This window comes from Temnothorax americanus, unplaced genomic scaffold (genome assembly GCF_048541705.1).
Source record: "Temnothorax americanus isolate GAGA-0224 unplaced genomic scaffold, ASM4854170v1 Scaffold53, whole genome shotgun sequence".
NCBI classification, from domain to species: Eukaryota; Metazoa; Arthropoda; class Insecta; order Hymenoptera; family Formicidae; genus Temnothorax; species Temnothorax americanus.
In genome coordinates this window covers 211,633-237,812 of record NW_027509688.1, presented here as the reverse complement: position 1 = coordinate 237,812, position 26,180 = coordinate 211,633, and the positions used below count along the sequence as shown (strand labels likewise).

Genomic DNA, 26,180 nt, shown 5'->3' with positions numbered 1-26,180 from the left:
AAAATCGCAAATGAAATGTATATTTTAGAAAATGACTTTCTATATGTATCTTTTATTTTTGTACCTAGTTTATTTTTATTATTACAAATATTAGTGATTGCCTGGGCTTCAAGACGAGAAAGTTGCGAGATGGTTTATATGAAAAAAAGACTTAGAAATTTTATAGCTTTAAGTGTACACTACATATACATAAAATTTAATTTAACAGTAGATATCCATATAAATATGAAACTAATAAAAATACAAAATTTTTAAAAATATTTAGCGTTAGACAGACATGCAGTCTCATAAATACAAAACCACTGACACAATTGTTTAAACGTTTTGAAAATCTTGAATCTCTTGAGACGTAAATAATGTAATAATTTTAAAACTGATAATTCTCTATAAAACTCTGAAAAACCTAAATTATTAGGTATAAATGATAATATAAATTGCATTTTATATCTACAATAATTTACATGATCCAATATAAACGTAACTTTTGCAATAAGAACAGGATATATTATAGTCATACTAAAATAAAAAATTTTATATAAATATAGATAATGTTTAACATTTAAAAACTTTGATAGAATAACGAAAATTTTAAACTGAAAGTTGTAGATGGGAGAAAATGAGAACATACAATTCAAATTTGTTATATTATCTTCATCATACATCTTGAGACATGTACGTCGTTGTTTTTCGTGTCGATCATTTTATAAGTACTGATAATATTTATAATAACAATCTAAACAGTCACATACTTATTCCTATAGATCTTAAACCATTTTTTTTACTTTACATATAGATCTTTATTTTTTTTTTTTATAATCAATCAATGATCGTTTACCACGTCTGTATAGAGAACAATCGACATTTAGTTTAGATTTTTTGTTTCTTTTTGTAAAGTTCCGTTGTCGATGATCTCTTTTTCCAAAATGTTGACAATATTGATTGATAATAAAAGTTTTTTTTACCAAAAGTGATACGCAAATCGTCCGGTTGAATTTGAAACATTTTTCGCACGCGCAGATAATATGGGTAGATTTATCCATATAAAATTTACAAAAATTTAACCGATTGACCCAAAAGTTTGAATAGCATATAAGATATGACAGAAATCGCTTGTAACTTATTGTACATACATTGCGTGTTAAAAAGAAGGATAATCGTAATAAAGAATGATATATTTTCAATGTAATATTAATTTGGAAAAAATTGCTTATACATTACAATACTTGATTGTTCAGAGATAACAAATACAAAATATGGCGGGATTCGTGATGCAAAGCCGGGCGCAAAATAATAAATTTAAACACGTAAAATGAGATTTTGTTAATGAGTTTTTGCGATAAAATTTGTTTATAATCGAGAAATTAACAATGAGTATCACTTTAAACGTCTTTTTTTTATATTCTTATCCTTTTTGTATACAAAGATAATATTGTATGAGAGACAATTCAATGCGAATTTTCTGACAGCGGGACGGTGTGTGCTATTTATTAAATTTATAAAAGGTAAAATATTTTTTTTATACGAAATAAGTCTCTAAAAAGAAGATGATCAACAACTTCGATGTCATAACGCGAGTTTATTTCGATATTCAGGTAGTGTATTTCTACACGAAAGAATGATATACATATGTACATAGAGAAACTTGCACTATATATATATGCTTTTATATATAATTTATGTACATGGTACATATGCGGTATATATACCTAGACATACGCATACTTTTTCTTAAAAATTTTTTTGTTATACTGAGTCAAACTAAATTGTTTGAATGTATTCCATTATCTTTTTTAACGTGTGTGAATCTAAGATAATTTTTTTGAATATCGTAAAAGTATTTATATTATGTACACAATATAGTTATTTGTCCCGGAGATCACATGAAACGATTATAATATACCGTTAAAAAGTCGTCATTCGCGACAATAAAAGATTTACTTAAACTATTAAAATCATTACTCTCAAATATAACTTATTAACATCATTATATGATATTAAGATTATTATAAGATCATTATAATGAATAAAGTAATGATTTGTGAAAAAAGAAAGGGCATAATTATATTACACTCGATCTTTATGGCGATTCTTTATTTAATTGTGTTAATTTCTCAATCTTTATTTTATTAACATGACTAGTTGATATATTAATTAATTTTGCTCTATCAAAAAATTTTGAAACAACTATCAAAATACGAAACATCTTTTTAAAATACCACTATTTCCATCGATTTGAGATCTTTACGTATTTCTAATATTAAACAATTATATTATTTAATAATTTGGGTTCCGAGAGAGATAAGAAATAAAACAGATTATAATAGTAGTTAAAATTACTTCGTGTACATCGCAACACATTTCACAAACCTCGCGCGGGTCAAAATATCTCAAAGAATATTACATGAACGCATGTGCCGACAACAGAAAAACAATTACACCACAAGATGTCCTATCTAAACTTTACTATCTGAAATGTTTCTAAAATGTAATGCACGTTAGAATAAAACAAATCTAATGAAAATTTTATGGCATAAAAGGCAACGTTGCGTAATATGAATATAATTTTTATAAATGAAGACGCTTAAAAAATATATAAAGGCTCTTTAAAGAGATGGAAATAAGTTTTTTAAACATAAGTTGATTTGTTTTGTCATTTTGTGTATAAAAATATCATGGTAAAACTATTAAAAAGTAATATATAAGATATTCTTTACTTTATCAAGTATTTTATTCGGAATATATTTAATAGTAGATAGGGTAACTCCGGTATATACGTCGCAGCTAAGGAAAACTTAATTTATCGAGTACTATTTACTATGTTTAAGGCAAATGAATTATACCAATAAAAACTTTATACTGTCTACTACTATAAAAAAAATAGAAATATGAAATATTCATTCTTTGTATTTAATATAAAAAAACTTTTATAGAAACCCTTGCATTTTTTCCATATATCCCATAGAGGTGGGATATATGACATTCATGGATGAAATATATGCCTTATAAAAAATTACAAATGATGTTTATAAATAGGCAGTAAAATGTCATAATAAGTTATAAAATTATGACGTTAAACCAAATTGCTTTGTAGATTGCTTGATAAGGATCCAAACCAAGGATCGAAACGTCGTAACGTTTGTGTCAACTTTATATATATATATATATATATATATATATATATATATATTAAAATATATATATACATATATAAAATAATATAACAGAAATAGAATGGTTTGTTTCGCCATATATATTAATATAATAGCTAATTGAGTCGAAATAAAACCTCTTATTATTGTTAATCTATATTAGCGGAACATTATCATTTTAAGTTATAAAATGTGTGTAAAAAGTTTATTAAGATGTAAGAATGATAAACAAATTATAAAACTAATTTTTAAAAGAAAATAGAAGAACGATAGATACATTAAAGGTTATTGGTGTACGACCCAAGGAAAAGAACACATAGGAGATTTCGATTTTTACAGAGCGTCTGTACTATGGTATAAATCCCGCATGCTAAAATGCCGTATATCCTAAACAGAAAGGATATACAAGATATCAAGCTATACAAAGAATATAAGAGCTATGCACTTGCTGTATTCCATCCTTTCTACACTATCCCTCTATACTTATGTATCATGAAATAACCATTAAACCTTTTACATTCTCTACAGTAATCATTTTACGTAGGTCGTAATATATGATCGCGCTACTTACTACGGAAATCGATTTAACTCACGACGGTTTCGTTAATATTAACAGTAAAGAACTGAAATTACAACACAATACTAATATGGCATAAAGGCACAAAACAGTGTGATTGCGAGCAAGTATCTCTATTCCTTTTATTTTTTCTGATTTCTGCGGCGTTAATCCCCGCGCGGCGTAAATACCAGAGTTACTTTATATATTTTTTTTCATGTAAAATATAAAGTATCTTCTGTAGACATTAATGCTAAACAACGCAATAGTAAGGATGCAAATAATAATGCTTCCTGCAAAATAACATAATTTTTTGTAGAAAATTTTCTAAAGACTTTAATAGTAAAGAAAATATTCTACTTAGATAATAATATTAGATATGTATAGGACATCCCGTTTTATTTAAAATATTTAAACTATGCTGTATCAATAAATGCAGAAAGATACGTATGGCACTCTCGATCGGCCTGTACGTTCCACAGTGTTCGAATGCTGGCCGAGTTTATTAAAGATATGTTTAGTCTGTATCGACATTTATCGACAAAACGAGAAGAACTTGCTCGTTTTATTTGGCATCGCGTTACAATAAACTTCGATTCAAGCCGTATAACTTCACTATTGTCGATGATATGTACTCAGGCTTCGTTCTTCGATCCTTGTAAGTTCACTTACGATCGCCCCATCCGGCGCTATTGTAAAACCAAGATGAAGTACCTTCGTCTCTCGTTTTGCTCCAAGAATTATCAAGGCTGCTACCTCCATTATCCTGACAATCCGATAATAGTGCTTTTACTTATTTTTAGTTCTAGTTGCTGTTCTTTATTTTTTTAATGCGCACGCATTTTAGTGACATCCCAGACAGCACGCATGTTTAAAATGGGGACATCTTTAAGACATCTTATGTCTCGATTTTGGACATGATACTGTCTGGGATACAATTGATATTGTTACATATGTTTATGCAAAAGACTTAGAGAAAGAGAACGTTATTTTACCTACCATGTTTAACTGATGCGAGGCGGGCGAGAGGTAATCCATATTGGTATAGTAAGAATAATTTTGATAGCACTGCTGCTGGGAAGGGGTTGTCGTCCACGTTAATCTTTGATGATCACCCGGAAATGCACCACCGCTTTCCGTTACTGCTGGACTCCAGATGCTACTGCTACCACCACCGCTGCTGTACACTGTGCCACCTAACTATTGAAGAACATATAATTTTATGAGCATATAATAACGATAATAATAAATATTCCATACAAAAGGTAACTAATATTTCTTTAAAATATAATTTCTCGCAAAAGAACGTAAAATGTTAGAATATAAACCGACCTATTATATGCGAGTAAATATTATGTGTCGAAAATACTGCTATAATCCATCCACTTACGCTCGGTGGAGTCGTGCTAGCTGCTAACAGCAAACTAGCGTTTCCCGCGGGCTTATATTGCGGCGAGTCCCTTAAAAGCGCCGGCGAACTTGCCGCTGAGCCGCCCGTACCGCCACTCCTGAATACAGAAATGCAATTATAGCAAACATATACAAACACCTAATTTTTGCAGCAATTGCGCCGCAATTAGACTTTATGCATTCAAACTCCGAACGTAAGGAAGCGTATCTCGCGCAATGTATACGTATATAGATATCTCGATAACATTTATCGCGTGTAGTCGCAATTAGAATACAAATTATCAAGCTAATTAAGTTGCTGATTATCTCGCACAGACACGTTAAAAGACTGAGACGTCACCGTTCGAGATAAAAGTCGTTAGCGCGATTACGGGCGTGCGCTAAAGATAAGAGCTCATTAAGATAAGTGATACTTACAAGGGCGTAGTAGCAGGTACCGCGGCGGCGGGTGTAGGCGGGGTGGTAATTGAAGGACTTTTTCCAGAGGGTGGATTATTAGCCGGGCTCCCCGAGGGCTTTTTCGATCTCGGCGCCTTATCTTGTTGCTGCTGTTGCTGCTTCTGTTGCTGTCGACATTTGGCTCTCCGATTTTTAAACCATACCTGTAAACACACGTGAAATTATCCGCGGTATTACGCGATTACAGACGCGATTAATCAGACGTCCCTACCGCGGCTGTATTATCATGGGGGGGGGGGGAAATAGTAAGTCGCGCATCTGTCGCGCAAAATGAATCAAGTTGATATTTTTCAACGTTCCAACGATGCGTAACACAAATGTGATTCAGAACGAATCCAAAGAGCCGCGCGGGAGCTCTCGCAAAGCTGACGTAATAGCCAATTATAAGGGAATGCCGGACTGGCACGACTATCAATTACCAATCAAGCTGACTGCAGAAGCGCGAACGAAAACGCGTCACGCATATATCGGACACGCTCGCTACCAGGCTGCCGTTAATGCAACAGAATTACGAAAACCGATCGGAATATAGGTCGTCCCACACACCGAGCAACTTCTCTGAATATATAGAATAAGCCGATTTCGCGTACCAACGGGCTCGCGTTCCGGTTTGCGTTCAAAGTGTCCACTGGTTTTGCGCGAACACCTTGTAATGAAGCTGCTAATTATACTTATGCGGACTAAAAAGCGTTCTTCTCTTCGCCGGCGCACGAATGATATTGATTACATTGGCGGACATCGTCAAACACGTTTATGTTACTGTTGCAATATTTGCTCGTTGCCAGTCAAAAAAGATGTCTTTGAATTAAGACTCGGAAATATAATTCGCGAATTCGATTTAATTGTTGTACGACGTATGGATACGTGAAGAATGGTGCGATGCCTCTTGTTTGCCCTTAGAAGTGGTACATTGGGACGATAAGGGGATGTAGGGAGGGACGAAGCGAGTGGAAAGAAGTAGAGGGAGAAATGCGACAGGAGGAGAGAGTAGAACTATGGAGAAGCCTCTCACGGATCGATGTTAGAAGCGGAGAGGTAAGCTTGGGTTTCTACGGATTTTCTGAAGGGGCGATACTAACAACTCGCGTTCTTCCGCCGAAGAAGTCTAGTGTACGCACCACCATAACACGAGTCTTTTGCTTTTGATAGAACGTCGCGAAAGTATTTTATGCGACTCGACTGACAAGACACACCAATCGTCTATCATAAGAATTATTCCATAATAGCACACTTACATTAGATGTTAATTTTTCTTTATTTCAGTGGCAATTGTAAATGATAAGATTAGTATATAATCCGATTCACCCTTTTTCCTTGATTCGGTGTAATTTATCAATCACTGATTCATTGATTAATTGGTGATATTAAAGAACCTAGTATGAGATTGATTTGTTTTGCTAAATATAATGGTCTCTTATAAAAAAATAATTTTAAACTATACAATCTGAAGTGACATTATAATCGTATTGATCATGGAGGAAACTAGCTGTAGCGAAGCTACAATAGAACGAAAACCGTCTGTGTTCGAGAAGTCATGCGAGGGTCAGAGAACGTCGATGAACAGAGCAATCTCCGGTTTTGCAGTCGTCCGACGAACGTGCGGAAGACTATGGCCCATGCCGGGCCCATTCATCCCGTTTACACGGCCGTAGCCAGGTGTGTTGAACGGCAATTGCGGATGCGATGCGTCCTTTCCGGTCTTGATGAGAATGGAATATGCGCGAACACGTTTTTCGGGGCCCCGTGGACATCGAACTCGGCACGAGCAAATGGCACGGTGTCAGCCGAGCAATGCCAAAATGTTGATTCCGAAAATGTCATCCTTCATGTAGGTTTTCGCGGTATTGTGGCACAGAAAAATTCTTTCAATTTTCTGCTATTGAGCAAGAATATCAGTGGTGAGGGGAGCGTCGTTTACGATTTCATATGGCCAGGGTGAATGAATTTCATCCTTTTTGAATCATCAAAAAGAATCCGAGAGAACCGAAACTTTTGGTGCTTTTAATACTTTTTTATGTTTCTTTTTATTTGTACCCGTCATAAATAATTGCGCGTTGCGCGCAAAATTTCAATTGCGCTTTAATTGCACAATTGCAATTTTTGTTCGATTTCCCTTTGTTACTAGGATTTTATGTGGTTATATATTGGATAACGTTATAACGCGCTTCGTGTTTTGTTAACACTTCACAACATATGTTACATTCGCAACCTGTATCGAACGGAACTTCGCGTCATAAACGTGCGTGTGAAATTTCCAATTGAATATCCTATTAAATTTCTCTTTCATCGTAATTGCGATACTAAGATGTTTGTCCGAAGAATATGCGGGTATTTGTATAAGGCGAACGATTAATTTAGTTAACTTCAACAAAGGACATATGAGAAAGAATCGATGATGTTGTCCGCACTGTCTGCGTGCCGATAGTGCGAACCCCCTCGGTAATCAGACACCCTCGCGCCCTTCGTGGGGAGAGACACGTCGAATTTTTTTACTGCAATACGAAAATATTTGCGGAGATATTTTACGCGCTTAAAGTTCCGTACTTTCCTATGTATTTTTCTTGATGTAGTAATTTAAATATTACGAATAATACTGATGAATTATTACACGATTTTTTATGGTTTTTACGATATATGTGCGATAGTTATAAAAACAATTTGTGAGAAATATTATCGGATTGTTGTCAATGACTTACCTGCACTCTCGATTCCGGTAAATTGATTTTCATAGCCACTTCCTCACGCATAAAAATGTCAGGGTATTTTGTTCTTGAAAAAAGCCCTTCCAATACATCCAATTGCGATCGTGTGAATGTCGTTCTTTCCCGCCGTTGCTTTCTTGGATTGCCTTTAATACAGAATTCCTAATGTCAGTAAATATTATGAGATTTTTTCTGATTAATTTTTTATTTATGATTTTTCTCTCAAATATTTATGAACGACATCAATATCGATACTTAATTCATGTATCGTAATGTGTTTCTACAGATTTAAAAAAAAATTAAAAAATCGCTTTTTTCGAAAATAATAAGTAATTGATATTCGAGAAAAAATTCTTTTTTTAAATCTCTAATTTACGATTGCATTATTTCGCGCGGCATGATCTCAACAATAGCAAATTAATAAATTTCACTGCGTTATCTATACGTTACGGTGTACAGGTCAACTACATTTAATAACTAATCGATAACGATTAATAAAATAAATAGAATAAATGAACCATTTATTAAAAACTAAATTATATATATAATAGCAGTAATAATATTTTCACGAGTTGGAAGCAACTTCGGTACATAATGCAAAAGCTTTTACATTAACACGATTAATGAATAATCTTGTATTGTATCATTATTAGCATTTCTGCGATTTACCAACGTGCTTTCTCCAATTACAGTACAACATTATAATTCATTACAACAATTTTCCCGCAATTTTTAGTACAATTATATTAATACTTATAAAAATTGACAGATACAACAGCAGTCAAATATTTCGCACTTTGTTTATATGTTGATAAGCAGTACAATTTAAAGATAAGAAATTCTTTCAAATCAGTTGAGTTAAAATTAATAAAAAATGATGGGCACTCACAGTAGACGGACTCACCGGCGGGTGTACAACCGGGATAACCGATGGTGGAGTGTAACGCATCGATCGGCATGCTTAGACCCATGTAGGGCCCGGTCTTGAGAGCGCCATAGGGCCCCGCGGCGGACGCGCCGAACGCCGCGGGCCCAAAGAGTTCGGAGGCCGAGGTGGTGGAGGCGGCGAGGCCACCGAGATCGGCGGCGCCGGCGCCCCCGCTGCAGCCGGAAGTACCTCCAAGGCTGTTCGGCCACATCACCACCCCCTCGGCCCCCAGCACGACCACCCTCCCGCCGCGGTCTCCTTAAAGAGACGTCCTCAACGTCCAAATTATACGTTCTGTCTGAAAAAACGACAGAAATAAAACTGAAATTATATTCAAGAATTATTCAAGTCGACAATCTGTCTTATTAAAAAATATATACATGTTTGCTTCATACAAAAAATAATACGTTTGTCTTCAGAATAAATAATAGAATGTTTAAAAATCATGACTAATATAAAATACAAAATTTTGAATCATAATTCTTTCTATTAGAAAATTGCAAACATTATTTATTAGAAGTAAGAGAAAAACAAACAAAAGTTAGTTTCTCTCTCTCTCTCTCTCTCTCTCTCTCTCTCTCTATCTATCTATCTATCTTTTTTACCAATAATTTTACCTATTTCGACTATTTTCTTTTACAAAAAAGTAAACAAAAACCGAGTCGGTTATCAGGTAGACTGTCTCGCATCGTCAAAGAGAGAATAGTTGGTGCTTTTAGACAAACACAAGCCGATCGTGTTGTCCGGCATGGAAATAAGAATGACGCGGTTGGCAGCTGGATGGGATAATCCAACGAAGGTGCAACAGAACTCCGTAGTATTCTCGGAGGAGCCACGGCTCGCAACCTAATTCCGAAAATGTGTCGGCGGCCCGATAACCTGAGAACGGCGAAAAGGAACGTCGAGAGGCTCGACCCTGAATAACGCGCAACACGCTTCGCAGCTCTTTCCGTCGCGCTCTTATAGCCGTTGACTTAAGTCGCCGTTTTATCCTCTCCGATTACAAAGTCAGAAACGACTATCGCTCCCTTCCTTCGCTCGCACCATCGCGGACGATCCACCTTCTCCGGTGGTGGCGACTTGTTAATTTATTTGCCGCCACGTTTATTACGTCTGTGCACATCTGCGATATGCCGAATGACGACGAAACACGTATTGTTTCCTGTCTCCCGGACGTCGCTGTCCATATGTTTTGGATTAAGGGACACTAATCGGTAAGTAATTAATGCACGGTAAGAAACAATCGAATGACGACAGCATTGCAAGCGTCACGATGCAAATGTTGAATACAAGATGCAGAACAGCCCCGAGTTGTCGGCCGGTTTTAAATATTCTTTGCCACATTACCAATTATATCACAGTGCTGATTATCTATGTCCAGCGATTTAATTAAGAGGAGACATCTATATATACCTAGATGGGTCAAAAAATTGACTTTCTTTTTTACATATTTTTAAAGTACGTCTTAAAAATATTTTTGTGAAGCTAAACTCGATCTGGCAAATAACATAAAATTTACACGAAACTATCGCCTAATATGTTTGAATACTCGCTAGACAAATGGCCTGCGGCCAGGATTGTGCCGATTTTCACAGGTCTAAAGAAAAGTCTCTCTCGTCTTTTCTTTATTGTGAAGGATCCCTTTCGTCTTCATTTATACTAATACTAATCATCAGAGCTTACTTAAAAACACAAATGGTCGGTTTGTCAGCAGTTCTTGTTCGGACAAGCAAACAATATTGTGTTGAATAGCGTTGATTAGAGTTGAATAGTAAACAGCAATAATCAGCAATAAACAGCCGAGGAGATTCTATAGATATCTTTGAATATTTGAAAATGTTCGAAAATCAAAATCCAAGAAGCATATACACCTTCTAAAAATCGATATTATAGATGGAACAGAAAGAGGACAGCTATAGTGCCTCTGCTAAAAAATTAAAATTGATGGACGATATTCTTGTCCCGAAAGAAAGTACAATCCAATATCGTATTTTAAATTTTATAACAGTATTCGCAATACATTTTGTGCAAAATATGCAACTTGTGATGGAAAAATATACTTTAAGGTGATTGGGCTAGTACCATATGAGTCAATATAAGGCCTAAATTTTATTTTAAGAAAAACCATTTTTATGGATATATTCTAGACACTTGTATAATTACTGGTTTTATAATGTAACTTTTCATTCGATTATGTATTAATTTATCTACTGATAAATGTAAACAGTTCAAGATTTGACTTCAGTTGACATTCGTACAAGAGAATAAATGTCGCGACATTTGCATCTCTTCGCTGTAGGCAGCTATCACGCCAGTGCCATGTGTTTGAGTGAGGTTATGTATTGTGTTTATGTTGAAAAATAATGGAAAGTAACAAACAATTTCGACAACGAGAGATTTGCTTGCAAAAGAATAGTGCTGTGGAAAGAAAACACTACACGGCGCGGCGTTGCCACATGTTCACGTCGCATACAGCTGATCGAAAGGCCGACAAGAAACGCGACATTCATCAACTTTTGATTGAATTTTTGGCCTTATTACACGTCAACGTCGTTTTGTCTTATACTTAATAAGTGCTAGAAGAATTAAATAATGTTATTTTCAGTTTTTTGAACTTGTTTCTTTACAGACAGTGAGTGAAATTCTCGAAAAATGTATGTTTTCGGTACAATTTCCCATAAAATCTATGTTAAAAATGCCAACTTTGAGATTTAATATCTCAAAAACTAGACGTCAGATCTTCCCAAAATTGCAAATTTAAGCGCGCGCGCGTATTTAGGTTTTCTTTATAACATATTTTTAATTCGGATTTTTTTCTTTGACATGCTCTGATGGCCCAATCACTTTAAAGCAGACAACACTCGAGCACTATACTATGCACAGTGGCGTTATGGCAGTGGAATTAGCTGCATATATTGCCACGGATACATTTAATATAGATGCAAGAGCATTACTATAAATTCCTCAAGCTATGCAAGATATAGGCCCAAATGCACATGTAAAAACATTGCTGCAGAAGACGAACACCGCGTAAGAGAGAGCGGGGCTCGTTGGCACAAGAGGCAAGTTGGCAATGCGTTCCGTTTATGTATTTATAGCAAAAAAAACAATAGAAAAGTTATCACAAAATATCTCTTATATGACGTAGGTACTTTTCCCAAAGCTTTATTTTAATCAAACAAGTATTACAATACACTGTTGAAAACAGAGGTCCTGTGTGTTAAAAAAAGTCCTTGTTAAAATTTTTGTGTAAAATCAACACATATACATGTGTAGATTTAACATATGCCTGCTATGTTAATTAAATTTTTCAAATTCAAAATGTAAAATAATTAAAATAACTTAAAAAATATGTTAAAGTAACACAGTTTGAACGTATTTATTAAATGTGTTAAAATGTACAGAAAAAGAACGTTGATTTTACTCTATAAAAGAAGTATAAGGAATAAAAATTTACAAAAATAGAGTGTTGATTTTATCTTACAATCTCAACTTCAACATAAAAGTTATGTTAATTGTACACATAATTAACTTCAAATAACGATCAGAATTACATTTCCTTTCTTTTGAAATATTTTAACATAATATCAGTGTTACCACTTAACACACCCATATTATGTTAAATTAACACAAAAATTTGAGTGTCCGTTTTGGACATGTGATTTATGTTATATTTAACACAAATTTTCCAACAGTGTAGAAAAAGAGAAAACTCTAATTCAAGAGGTGGCAAGTAAATTTTCGAACGTTTAAAAATATCGTATTAATGTTCTTCAGCTTGAGAATTACCCGCATAAAAAATTTCTGGGATCTGACTGGAATCTATCCCGATTTCCCAAGAAAATAATGGATTCTGATTGGGTAATCTATGAAGATTCGGATTAGAAATGTAATGTTTCAAAAGTACGATTCTACGTGGAGACACCCAAACAGATTCCACTTTTTCTACCCAACGTTTGCCCAAGGTGCAAATCTAAATAAAAAAAAATATTTATTTCAAAATTTTATTGCTATTTTATAACTAAATTTGTTTCTTAAGATGCAGTCTATGATTATAAATATTTTCTCGTATTTGAAAAACAATTTGAAAAACAAATTTACCTTGGTGGGATTCGAACTCGGGACCTCGAGACCTTTGGATCGTGAGCTAACTGCCTTACGTGGTAGATTACTTCTTAATTTGATGTAAGTGTTGTAATATAGTCTACATATGTCATAACCAGCGCAAATATATAATTTTCCAAAAATCATCTTAAGAAACAAATTCAGTTTAAAAAGAGTAATAAAATTTTGAATTGGAGATATATGATATAATATTTCTTAATATTATGTCGTATCTTAATAATATTATATCTTATATTATATCTTATATTATATCTTAATAAGACATATGTCGGGTGAATGTCAGAAACCAGTGCCGGCTCATTATGAAATTTTGTGTTCGTAAATATTATTTATGAAAAAAGTATATTTATAAAGTTAAACTTAACTTTTTATTATTGCATACTTTATATTTGTATACTTGAAAATTGTGAGAAAGTAATGTTCAAATTTATAATTTGTACACTTAAAAATTATAAGGAAGCAATGTGCAAGTTTCTACTTGCACACTTAAAAACTATGAGGAAGCAATGTGCAAGTTTCTACTTGCACACTTTTTTATTGTGATAATCTTTATTGCGCGACTAATATTTGTTATACTATTACAATAATTTTTTTATTTTTACTTTAAAATAATTTTTTAAATATATAAAAATTGCTTTTATTAATAAAATTAGAAAATAATAAATTTACTTAATTGGCTTAATTGTCTGGATTTTCTCAATATTTGAGATATCGGTCTATTTTTAATTCTGTTATATCTTTCAGTCCTTTCTACCCTGTAAAATTCGTAATTTATTGCATATCCCCGTAGGGTTCGCAATCTACTACCAATACTATCCTTCTTCTCTCACTTTAACCCTTTGGACCAACGGCTTAACGTCTCTTTCCGAAAGACGGAGCCCAGTTTTCTCCGCTCAAGAGCCTATCTTGCACGGACGGGCGCAGCTATCGGAAAAACATTCCTTGCTTACATGGCTCGAGTGGACTCGAACCTGGTTCCTCAGATTACGAGTCTGGCGCTCTACCACTAGACCACACTGCCGCCCTTTCATATATATATAATTCTTTAAAATTTAATTGATTAGACCAAACTTTATAAGGCTTCTATGTATGTACGGATTCTCCAAAATTTCAAACGTCTGTAACTCAAGAATTGATTAGCTAAATGTTAAAAAATTATATATGAAATAGGAGTAGAAAAGACTGAAGAACATAATAGAATTAAAAATAGACCGATATCTCAAATATTGAGAAAATCACAGTGTAAAACACATTTTTCTGAAAAATGAAAACCCCCCTAAAATCCATACCGTTTGATGGATTTTAAGAAAATTAGTGGAGAACATATTTTCTATGATACTCTATTTGTGAGCAAATATTCAGCCCGGTATTTAAAAAATTGTAGAAGTAAATGCATACAAAAATCCGTACACACACACGCACGCACGCTCGCACGCACGCACGATCGCACGCACGCACGCACGCACACACACACGCACACACACACATACATATACTTCCGGACATTTTCTTATACTAATGTGATTTCTCGACATTTTGGAACATTCTAAACCTATTTCCATCAAAATCTAGAAAAGATTTTTTTCCACCATCACAAAGCTTCCTCTATGAGGAAGCAATAATTAAATATTTTTCGACGCAAAGAATTTTATACAACGACACAATCTATGGGGTTTACAGTTAAATTTAAGTAAACTTAAGTTGCAATTTTCAATACCGTAGTTACAAATCTCACGCGGAAAAATTTCTACACGGATTCGAAATATGTACTTCCGAAATAAAATCTTTAATATAACGTATTGCATCCATTTCCTCTCTTAACCCGCGCCTCGCGCGCTATTAAAACCAGAATTTCGTTGAATAGAACCGCGTCATATATACAAAAGGCCTCTTCAAAGTATTAATAGAGTTGCGTGAGTCTTTTCGCGCAAATATAGATGAAACATCCACATTCACCCCCGTAGCGTATGTACTGCATTGCATCCTGTTGCGTCCGCAATTGAAATTTGTGCCCGACTACCGTTGAAATTTGTTCCGCTGCAATTTAACTACCGGACGCGTAATGCGTATGATAAGTGGCTTTATGACATACCTATCGAGTCGTCATTCTCTAACGATTTAAATATAATAACGATTTTTCATAAACAAATGTTACAACCTTAAGGTAAACGTCCCAATAGCCGGACGTCTAACGATGCTAGTTCGATTTTGTTTAATTTTCATAAGTGCTCATGAGTTTTAATAGTCTAATTATGTATCCAAATGAAAGGTGGGATATAAGAGCTTACTATTAACCCATAAAAGACATGAAAAGTATTTAAATTATTATAATAATAATAAAAATTGTAAAGCGTACAAATGTACCAGTATCCGGACGCGAGGAAATGCTTGTCCCGATTACTAAACTTCTTCGACCCAAAATATCCGGACACGATAATCATCCAAATAAAATGAAATAATTAACGATTTTAACACATCCTCTGTAGCTGAAGCACGAGTACGTGTCAAATTTTGAGCTACTCTGAGGCACAATTCTGGATAACGTCTACAGAAACCTTCATATACCAATGTCTACCGGGCTTGTTATTTGACACTAACGAATGCACACTATCGAGCAGTTGATTTCTACTAACTGGAAAACCTCTATCACAGCAGTAGATTATCCATTCTGTTATTCTTCTTTCGTTATCCTCTTCTTTCGTTAAAATAGTCGGTGATCCTTTAGAACACTTCACAGGATAAATATTTTTGGATTTGCAGTAAAGCGTGCTTCTCGGTACTACATTATACATTTGTGTTGCCTCTCTCAATGACATGCCATTTTTTATGTTCTTCAAAGTAGCATTTATATTTTTGGTAAATCTGAAGGAGAGCTCCCTCCTCACCGATTTCGCTGAATTTAGGCTCAATCGACGCGTTTTTGCACAAAACGAATGAATCTGGCAGAAAAAAGCCCCGCTCTTCCCCGCGAAGCGAGATATTAACTGTTAAAGTTGACGACTATCAGGTTATGAGACCTGGTCATACCGACGCGATGTAGCGACTGGTAGCGACCACGAACATGTCAACACTCCAATATCTGTAACATAAATAACGAAAATCACAACTTCTATAAAGCAGGGCATACACATGTGTGCCCTGCACACATGCAAAAACGCGTCGCGCGATTAAGCCTAAATTCAGCGAAATCGGTGAGGAGGGAGCTCTCCTTCAGATTTACCATATTTTCTTGTGTATATTTCTTTTTTATTACTTTCGGCATGTTTGTGATTCTAAAGAACACAAAATATTTATTTACTCAGTGTCAATGCAGATACATTGCACAAGGGGTTATGTACGGCATTCTTGTCTAAATTGAATATATATATTGAAATATATATATTTGTAGATGTTAAACTAATATTGATAATATTATTAAACAACATTATTTATAAAAATACTTACATATAATTAATCTTAACAGCATTTATTTATTCCGATTCAGTTAGTGGTACTTGCCAACTACGTGTCATCGAAGCGAGTTGTATCGGTAACTAGCACACGATCAGTTACTAGGCAGTGACGTAAATTACTATACCAGTAACTAAATTCACAAAATTTGCCCAAAAATATTGTTTATATCAATTAGAGGTATATCAGCATATATGTTTGTAATTATTCTACACCTTTCTTGACTTCAATAAAACTTTGTTTATACAATAAAAACGCAAAATAAAATAAAAATCATCTTAACAAGTAAGACGTGTTTTCTTAAGAAAATGTTAAGAACACTGTCAAAATATGCCTTTCGCCTAAATGCGTAACAAATTTATCTCTTACTGGACGTTAATTTTTATAATATTTAAAATGTCTTATTATATGTATAAATATTCTTAAATATTTATAGATTTCGATAAAATTTTGAAATTATAATAAAAAAAAACAAAAGTCGTTTTTGTTTGACCCAACTGGCCAAATAATTAATATATTTAAAATTCACAACGTTTCTCCAACCGCAATTTCGGCCCTTCTCAAGTGATTCATCAAGCTATGCATCCTCATTTTCCGTTTTGACGCACAGAATATGTAAGCCTTTCATTTTACTTTGTACATTATTTATAACTTAACAATTCAATTCTATTCTTACTTTTTATTTTATGACTTCTGAGCGTTTTTATCTTTTTGACTATCGTGAGTTTATTTCACTTTTTTAGCTTTATATGCATGATGTGGTTAGGGCACGATGTCAGCGACGTAATCGATATTTTGTACGCGGTTTTTGAGAATGCATAGCTTGATGAATCACTTGAAAAGGCCCGAAATTGCGGTTAAAACGTTGTAAATTTTAAATATATTAATTATTTGGCCAGTTGGGTCAAACAAAAACGACTTTTGTTTTGTTTTCATTTACTGGCGAAGGAAGCTTCTTATTTTGTTATAATAAAAAAAACCATTTGAGATTAATAACGACAAATTCTCATGTAAATGTCCGGATATAGGGTCATGTCCGGCAATCGGGACGTTTACCTTACGTGAGAAAAGAAATTTTTATCTCGCAAATTAGAACGTAAAATTTATCGTTATAGAAAATTAAAATTATTTACTTCATGCAATTGAATATGATCCGTGTAGTAATTTACACTCTGAAAGGGATGTTTTACGCCGATAAAATAACGCTTCTTTTTTTTAGAGTATAGATAGAACGACGAGCGCATGGACGTTACATCGCTCGATGAAATTACGAATACTTAATATCGTGGATGTAAAAGGTGAGCTCGCGCCGTATTGCGTTTCTAATATTACGTCTCATTACGCTCGCGTGCGAATTTCCTCCGATCTCTCCCCGGGACCGGAATAAAGTTGCTCGTTGAAAAAAAATCCATAGAGTATATACACTACCCCGGGACGCCGCCTCTCTCGTCCTGGTTATATTAAAATTTTGCTCGCTATAAAAGGAAGAGGACGAAGGACGAAGAAAGGCGGAATATTCTCCCGAGTATTCTCCTGAAATCAGTCAAGCGCGAATCTCCACTTTTGTACTCTTGTGTGCCTCGCGCTGGCCACAAAGCACTTGTTACATACATACTACCCAGCATGGGCGAAAAATGCTGAAAACAACTGTCACTTTCGTGAAATTTTTAACGTCTGCACCCTCGCGTATTGTTGTGCACGAAGTAAATGTTATTTCTCTCTCTCCTCTCTATCTGTTTGTTGTTGTTTTTTTTCCAATAACAAATACGCACCTATAGAGTTTTTTCTCTTAATATGATTTTACCTTTGAGTGCCCGTTCTCGCTCTCTCCCTCGTGTTCTATTTTTATCTTCGTTTTTCCCTCGTGACGCCGTTTTAATATGACGAAAGTGCAAATAAATCTGCCGCTTTGACAAAATTCAAATATAATAATATTTTTATCATTAAGCCTAATTAAATTTTTTTATCTTAAAATTCTGATTATTGCGTCAAAGATAAGAGCACTACTGAAGTTTATTGTCGACAAAGCGGCAGATTTATTTGCACTTTCGTCATATTAAAACGGCGTTACGGGAGAAAAACAAAGATAGAAATAGAATGCGAGGGAGAGAGCGAGAACGGGCACTCGATGGTCCCTCTTATTGCAATAGCCAGAAGTCTCTTTATTTTTGTGCACTTTGGTGCACGGGACAATGCACTTGTTACAGACCGCCAAGTGTGGACAAAATGCCCAGGCCGGGCCACTCGATTGGCCCTTGAGGGCACTCGAGTAGTCTACGACTCTGCAGAGAGCCCGAGAGAGAAACGATCAAACTTAGAGAAAGATAGTTAGGGTACCTTTTACACCCGCGCGCACTTTTCCGACCCTCCTTTCCGAAAATCCATCTCCCGCTGCAACGAGTTTTACCCCCCCCCCCTCCCCAGTCCTTCGGCAGTTCGGCCCTAGTGCAAACACTTTGCGTTACCAATCGAGAGATATACCGGCATGCCATCCCTAATGACTGTTAAGTAAATTCCCATTATTACGTTCCGGCGTGTGTGCCGCGCGAGAGGGAGAGAGATGGAAGTTCACCCTCTTGCGCGTCGCCAAAAAATACGATTTGCGGATACGTCCGACAGATCGTATCTGATGTGCGGATCAGTTAAAGTTAAACCATCAACAAGGCGCACGTGCGCGGATATGCGCTTCGCCGTTACATTATTAAATCGGCAACAAATTTCTGCGGAGCCTATAGCCTGGCAGCGATTCTAAATTCTTCCTGTCATCGCAACGCTACTTTTAGAGTGGAATTTTTCTTATCTGTAAACACGAAGCGATATTCCGATTACTTCGTAAGTTTCAGAGACAGTTGAATATTTTTCAGCAGTTTGTTCTCGGCTCGCGCGGCAATAATATTTTTTAAATAAAACTTAAATTTTTAAATAAAGGAAAATGATCTTTGTAATTGGAACACAACCTTTCTATCTAGCTCTTTTCGTTTTTCCACAAAAAATTTTGTAAAGTTAGACCTCGTTTTGACCTGTCTAATTGTAAGTAGTTGCCCTTAAAAAAAACGTCTTGACACATAAATTAAATAAATTAAATATAAATAAATATAAATTAAACATAATTAAATAATAGCAGAATTTTATACAACGGCACAAACCGGAGTTTACAGTAAATCTAGGTAAACTAAAGTCAGAATTTTCAATATCGTATAGTTACAAGTCTCATGCGGAAAAATGTCTACATGACTAATTCAAAATACGTATCTTCCAAAATAAAATAATTCGCGGGGGCGGGGAAATCATAACGCGAAGGTGAACACTCGCGACAAGATCGCACACATCGGGAACAACTCGCAGCAACCGGGGATTCATCGCGGGAGATGCAACGTCGTTTCTGCATTAGGTAGCGCGGTTTGCGGCTTCGGTACATCCGACGGTACACGAAGAACGACACACTGCCGTAGCTATCCCAGAAAGTTAAGTCGCGGCCGCATTGTTTCCAGGAGTATTTGCACACAACCGCATTGTTCCTGAAGAGCCCGCCCCTCCCCCCCACCCCTTCACAATAGTATAGTTCCACAATGAATTCGTATACGTATGTACGTTGCGTGAAGTACAGCCGTGCGCGAGTATCGCGAGGAAAGCCAGAAGGTACTTGTGAAACGAGCGAGGCATTAACTGATTCCATGGACGATTTTTCGAGATTACGCCGGTGCGGTGTGGTGCTCCAAGACTTCGGCGTAAATGCGCGTACGTGTGCTCTCGTCGTGATAAGTTTGCAAAATCTTTACGCGTCAAGTACATCTCTGTTCTTATTCCCAAATACGTAACTTAATGTCCTCGACGTCAGCCGTAATAAAAATATACATATATATAATATATAGTCTCAATATTACACATTGTGTAGCAAACACAAAAAAACACGAAAAACTTTCTCATTATCTATTGATTAATAGAATCATAATTCAATTACCTAATGATAATAATACTTATAGACGCTGGCAGCTGCGCCAAGCTCGAAATCGAATTCAAATCAGACTGTAGCGCCTTGTGAAATAATTATTTCGGCATCGAGTTTGAACTTTTTCCTCAGAGAGGCGGTTTTATGTCGCGGAGTCGCACACACTTTATGTACCCTGGATTGTATTCGGATACCTCTGTCAAGGGGCCGCATGCACGTAACCATGCGCACCGAGTCGTGCACGGGGAAGCGTCTCTCTCTCTACGAGGAAAGGAATCGCATTGAATGCAATCTTAGCCCCGGGTATACGGCGTTTTGTTGCGCGTTCATTGAGCGTAAAACTTAATTCCCGTAGAAATTCCACGAGGTATACACGACGGCGGGATATACCTCCGCTCCGCCCCGCGCCACGCCGGGGGCTTGTTCTCCGGTATATAGTTAGTCTTTATTTTCGGCCTGCAAAAAAGGAGATGCCAATGGGGGCTGCAGCCCGCCACCGACGGGGATGAGCTTCCTTCGTTTCGTTGTCCTTCGCCTCCCTCTCTCGCCTCCACCTGCCTCCATTCCGCTTCATGCTCCTTTATATTCCGCCCTGACGGACGGTGGAAGTTACTGATTTCTCCGAGCCAATTTCGAGGAGGTTTTGTTCCCTCGGGCCGACATCCACGGTTCTACGGTGGCCACGTCAATCCTACCGTCGAAGGCGCACGGCACGACATTGGGACCCGTTCGCACGTGATAACATCGACCAGGGGTTCCGAGAGACTTGATGCTTCGATGCCGAAGACGAGATTCAATTTGTGACAGTAAACCGAGAACGGGAATTATGGTTTCTTTAAGATCTTCACGGTTAAAGAATTAATTTTAGTTCATATTTCTTTCTTGTGGAAGTTTACACGTATATATTACAAGTCTATTAAGATTAAATTAGTTTGCATTTTTATAATAAAATCTATCACCCGATATTGCATTTTAACGCCATGACGTAAAATCTCATTGCGGAAAGAATAAATTCTTGTTAGAAGATAAACTTTGTCCTTTGCATGCAAACCATCCATCGTATAGAAGCCTTGGAAAAACTTGTCAACTTCGTTGTTCGGCTTCCGTATCTTCTTCAGCATTGAAATGATCATATGATTCAAATGTATGCGGATTATAAACTATATACGTCACTTCGCGAAGTTATTTTTGGTCGTGTAGAGCATTAATAGAAAATAAATATAAATCTAATTTTTTAACATTTTGTTACAAGACTATTTATTAGAAATTAGCTGCGAATGAATTATTTCGAGTGACTTCACAAGTCATTAAAATTTTTTTAAATTCTCTGATCTTAGAATTATCTTCATTCGAGTTAATTCGTTGTTATAACGATGCATTCGGATATCTTCATAAATATCGTTCTCGCCGAGGTTCTCGCATTCACGTGATTTCAATGTCTACTTCATCTCGATGTGGTGCAATTTATGTGTGAATTTTGAAATTCACGATAATCATAACTTTTTTTGCTCATCAAACGGTCAACGCGACATTTTCAATCTCTCAAACAGCTGCATATCCAGAAAGCAATATTCTATTCACATATATACCAGATGGCAGACGCTTTTTTATACGACACGATTTATACAGACGGTAAACAAATAAAATTCTTTTTAAACGAAAACCAATCATTTCTGCAATATTCCCCGATGCCTCTTCATTTGGAATTCTCACAAAGCATCATTTTTTCACTCTCCAATGTAGACTAGATCAGAATTTTTTCGACACGAATACGATATGACATCATCTTTTTTTCGATCTCCTCGATCGATCTTGTATACTAACGATAAGTCTTATACTCTGGTAATAAACAGTCGTCATTGCATCACATTTTTTTTGCCACAATATACACGAAAATCTAACGCAATGCGCACGATTTCGAGTCACATAGGTAGCAGCACTCTTTATTCTTCACTTAAAAAACACGTGCTCTTTCGTTTCGGAGCCGTTCGCGACCAAGTTGCCGCATCGGATACGAAGATCGAGCGCCGACTAGGATATCCGAAATGTCCTGCGGAGGACGCGCTCTAGCGTGTATATAGACTGATGACGGCGACGACGACGAGGAGACGAAGGACCTCCTCGTGGAAGGCGGACCTTAACCGAGAGGGAGGCAAGCCAAGAAGATTACCGTAAGCAGATTATTTCCGTGGAAATCCCGCTGGCCAACTCTCTCGGCACGCTACCACGCCGGGGCATTTCGGGATCGAAACTTCCCGCGAAACTGCAGGCGCGAACGGAAGTAGTCGAAGCTCGGCGCAGCGCGTTACAAGATCTGCTCTGACAGCAGCCGTCGGACATCGCAGATAACATTATTGGAAGGATCAAACATCGTACGATGTAAAATAGATCCTGACGAGCTCTGTCGCGCAGCGTCGTATAGAACAATTTGCTTCGGAGCTGCTTTTCTAAACTTTGCAAAACTCGTACAAGGTCGTTGGTGAATTCTCATTTAATTACTATAATTTTAATGGTTAACAGTGTTAATTATTAAAACTAAGATTTTGTCGATTATATATGTTTAACTGATATATATGTATGGCATTAATAGTGAGGTCTCGAGGTAAATATAACATTTTATTTTTGCACAATGCTTCAATTCTCCGTGAACGTGCGCCATAATTTTGTGTTTGATACGTTTTAACGTGATAATCTGTTGATAAAATCATCAATTATTTATGTATACGAAGTACGCAACAAATTCTCGTAGGTGAAGAAGAACGTGGATTTTTTTTCAACCTCTCGCTATGGTGATACATATTGTATTTTGAAAAAATTTCGGATTTTTATCGGCTTGGCCGTTTCCGGAGCAACAGATATTTCTCAATTTTTTTCACGAAAAATGCAGCATTGTGATTGGTATAGAATTATTAATCGTGCAACGCGAGATAGTGGAATTTTGCCGACAACTGTGAATCTTTTTCGCGTATTATATATTGTCTAATAATTCCGGGCGCGCGCGCGGGCTCAATTAATAGCCCCCCGGCAAATACGGTATACTTCTTTCAGCGCATAAATGTTAACACCCGCATATTTTCTGGGGCCACGCACTCTCTTTCCCCGGCCGTCACTCGCGAAATTTCCCTCGCTCTGCGGAATTTCGCACGGTTATTTCGAAACAAGTTCGCCCACAAATTTATACATTCTCTCTTTGGCCGGATGAAAGCTTCCATGTACGCCTCGCCGATTAAATGTCGGCGTTTTCGAGGTATTCGCGCACCGCAGCGCCCGAATTCGGTTGATTCGCTCGGCCGGGATTCTCTCTGTCTCTTTTTTTTCTCGTTTACCGCGGGGAGTAATCGCAGAGGATATCCGCAATCCGCAGAAATCATAAAAACCGTGGCGTACGCAGTCGAATTCTGTTCCAGAAGGGAATCTACGTAGTTGTGAGGAAGGGGGGGGGAGAGAGAGAAAGAGGATATGGTTATTAATAATTAGTTTACTAAGCACGATGACATTTTTTAACTAAATTTATCGTGTTATTATCGTGTTCATGTGAATTCATTTATCGTTATATTCGTTATAAATACGTATTGCACTGTCAGTATATACAAGATTTTCAGAGCGCACTTTTCTCGAATAAAATATCACACCATTTCGGATATTTAGAGGCAGGATTCGGCCATCGTGACGCTTGCAATCAAGTAACAAATAATTAAAATTGTTGTCAAGATTTCTGACATTTGTAGAAACGTATAGAGGAAGCTTTATGGCTGTTACGAAACGAGTCGTTGGTTCGACAGAAATATCGTCGTGATTCGCGATGAACATGGACATCAGCAGCGATAAACGACATACTCGAGTCAGTTACTCGATTGTTATCTGGATATACAAACTTATTATCTGACGATTATTTAGAAAAGATACATACGCAGTTATTTCATTATACAGCCGTTTTTAACGCTGTAACCTATAATAATCACATAATCCACTACAACTCTGACAATACGCAAAAGACGATATTAAAAAAGGCAGAAATAGGAATTAAATAAATGGCAATGAACTCGGAGAATCAAGGTTTTGCTCTCAAGATCTATTTCATTGGAGAGAAGCTAATGACAATCTAAAAATACTACCGATGTTATCACACGTCTTACTGAACGCACGCTTATCAAAACTCGCGACAACAGAATTAGGTCAACCTCTTGGTAGACTCCAACTAGAAGACGCGGTCCTATTGATTAGCCTCAAGTAAACGGAACATTAGGCTGCACGAATAGATGAACAATCTCTCCTCGCGTCTATCTACGAACACGTGGACGTTATGTAGGTCAGCAAATCGCCAGACAATGGGAAATCCGAGGAACACCACGAGAACACCAAGAGAGACGAAAATGACAACCAGAAAAATGAGCGAACTCGGCGAATGCAGTTCGTCCCCGGCGAATCGATCCTCGAATCGGTGCACCCTTTGACCCTCAGAGACCACACCACTTCCCGGCGCCGGGAACAACTGGCGGAAAATGCCACGACACACGACATTTTCGATGAAACGTCGTCTCGGAAATAGCGGAGAGAACGCTACTCACCCGCGAGTACTTGTAATTACCGGCACCGTTGCTCCCGCGTCGATATTCCACGTCTTGAGCCCGATAATCCCAGGCGGGTAGCCCCCGAATTCGCACTCCAACACACACCGTGGCCCGGCGCGTAATACTCGTCGGCGCGCCTCCCAATGTCAGAAAAGAGACGGGCTAGGTCGTTCGATCTCTCGGCACCGCGCACACCACTGAAAACCGGCGCTTCGCCACGGCGTTTCGCCACTCCACCGACGACCGACTCACCGAACGAGCGCGACCGATAGCTCGTAGAATACGGATGTATACACGATAATGACTATTCTATTCCCTAATCCACCGGAGTCGTCCACCGGCGTGGCTCTTCTCTTTCTCCCTCCGTCTCGTTCTCTCGTGCTTGCCCTTTCTTCCTCTCTCTCTCTCTCTCCCCCCTCTCTCTCTCTTTCTTTCTCTCGTCCTCTCTCTCTTTCACTATCTCTATCTCTCTTTTTCTCTCACACTCTCTCCCGTTCCCTCCCTTTATCCACGTACGTCTGTCCCGCTCCTTCTCTCTCTTTGCCTCACGGAATGTGGGACAGATGGACAGAGACGGGAGAGACAGTGCGAGAGACAGCGACGATGGTCGGTAGAGAGACCAGTGCGAGCGGCTATTATAGCAGGAGGGCGTAGGAGAGCGCCCGGCTCAACTTTTCACGAGAACTTTAGTTGTTACAGATCGCTCTCTTGGTCGAGGGGTTATGCGCGAGGGGGATGTTCGCTCGCCGGTCTCTGGCGGGGGAGGGACGCTCGACGTTGAGAGCGCATGGAGAGGGAATGGGGTGCGCTGGGGTGCGCTGGGGTGCGCAACGCGGTCGCGAGCCGACAGAGAAATAGTCACAACGGTATACGAGAAAGGC

The 26,180-nt window shown here is 37.1% G+C and overlaps 1 protein-coding gene across 4 annotated transcripts; it reads right to left on the bottom strand.

Moving 5' to 3' along the window:
* Nucleotides 1–629: 629 nt before the first annotated feature.
* Otd2 (homeotic protein ocelliless) lies at nucleotides 630–26,180 on the bottom strand. Of its 4 annotated transcripts, none has more exons than XM_077419259.1 (7): nucleotides 25,297–26,180; nucleotides 9,181–9,502; nucleotides 8,271–8,422; nucleotides 5,533–5,717; nucleotides 5,096–5,213; nucleotides 4,705–4,905; nucleotides 630–4,471 (listed from the first exon to the last, which is right to left on the bottom strand). In XM_077419259.1, the coding sequence occupies exons 2-7, from the start codon at nucleotides 9,413–9,415 to the stop codon at nucleotides 4,370–4,372; spliced, it is 993 nt and encodes a 330-aa protein (XP_077275385.1). In that variant the 5' UTR covers nucleotides 9,416–9,502; nucleotides 25,297–26,180; the 3' UTR covers nucleotides 630–4,369. The 4 variants fall into 4 exon arrangements, with proteins under 4 accessions (XP_077275385.1, XP_077275384.1, XP_077275382.1 ...); XM_077419258.1 differs by having other exon boundaries at nucleotides 9,166–9,498; nucleotides 25,297–26,179; XM_077419256.1 differs by having other exon boundaries at nucleotides 9,166–9,502; nucleotides 25,297–26,178.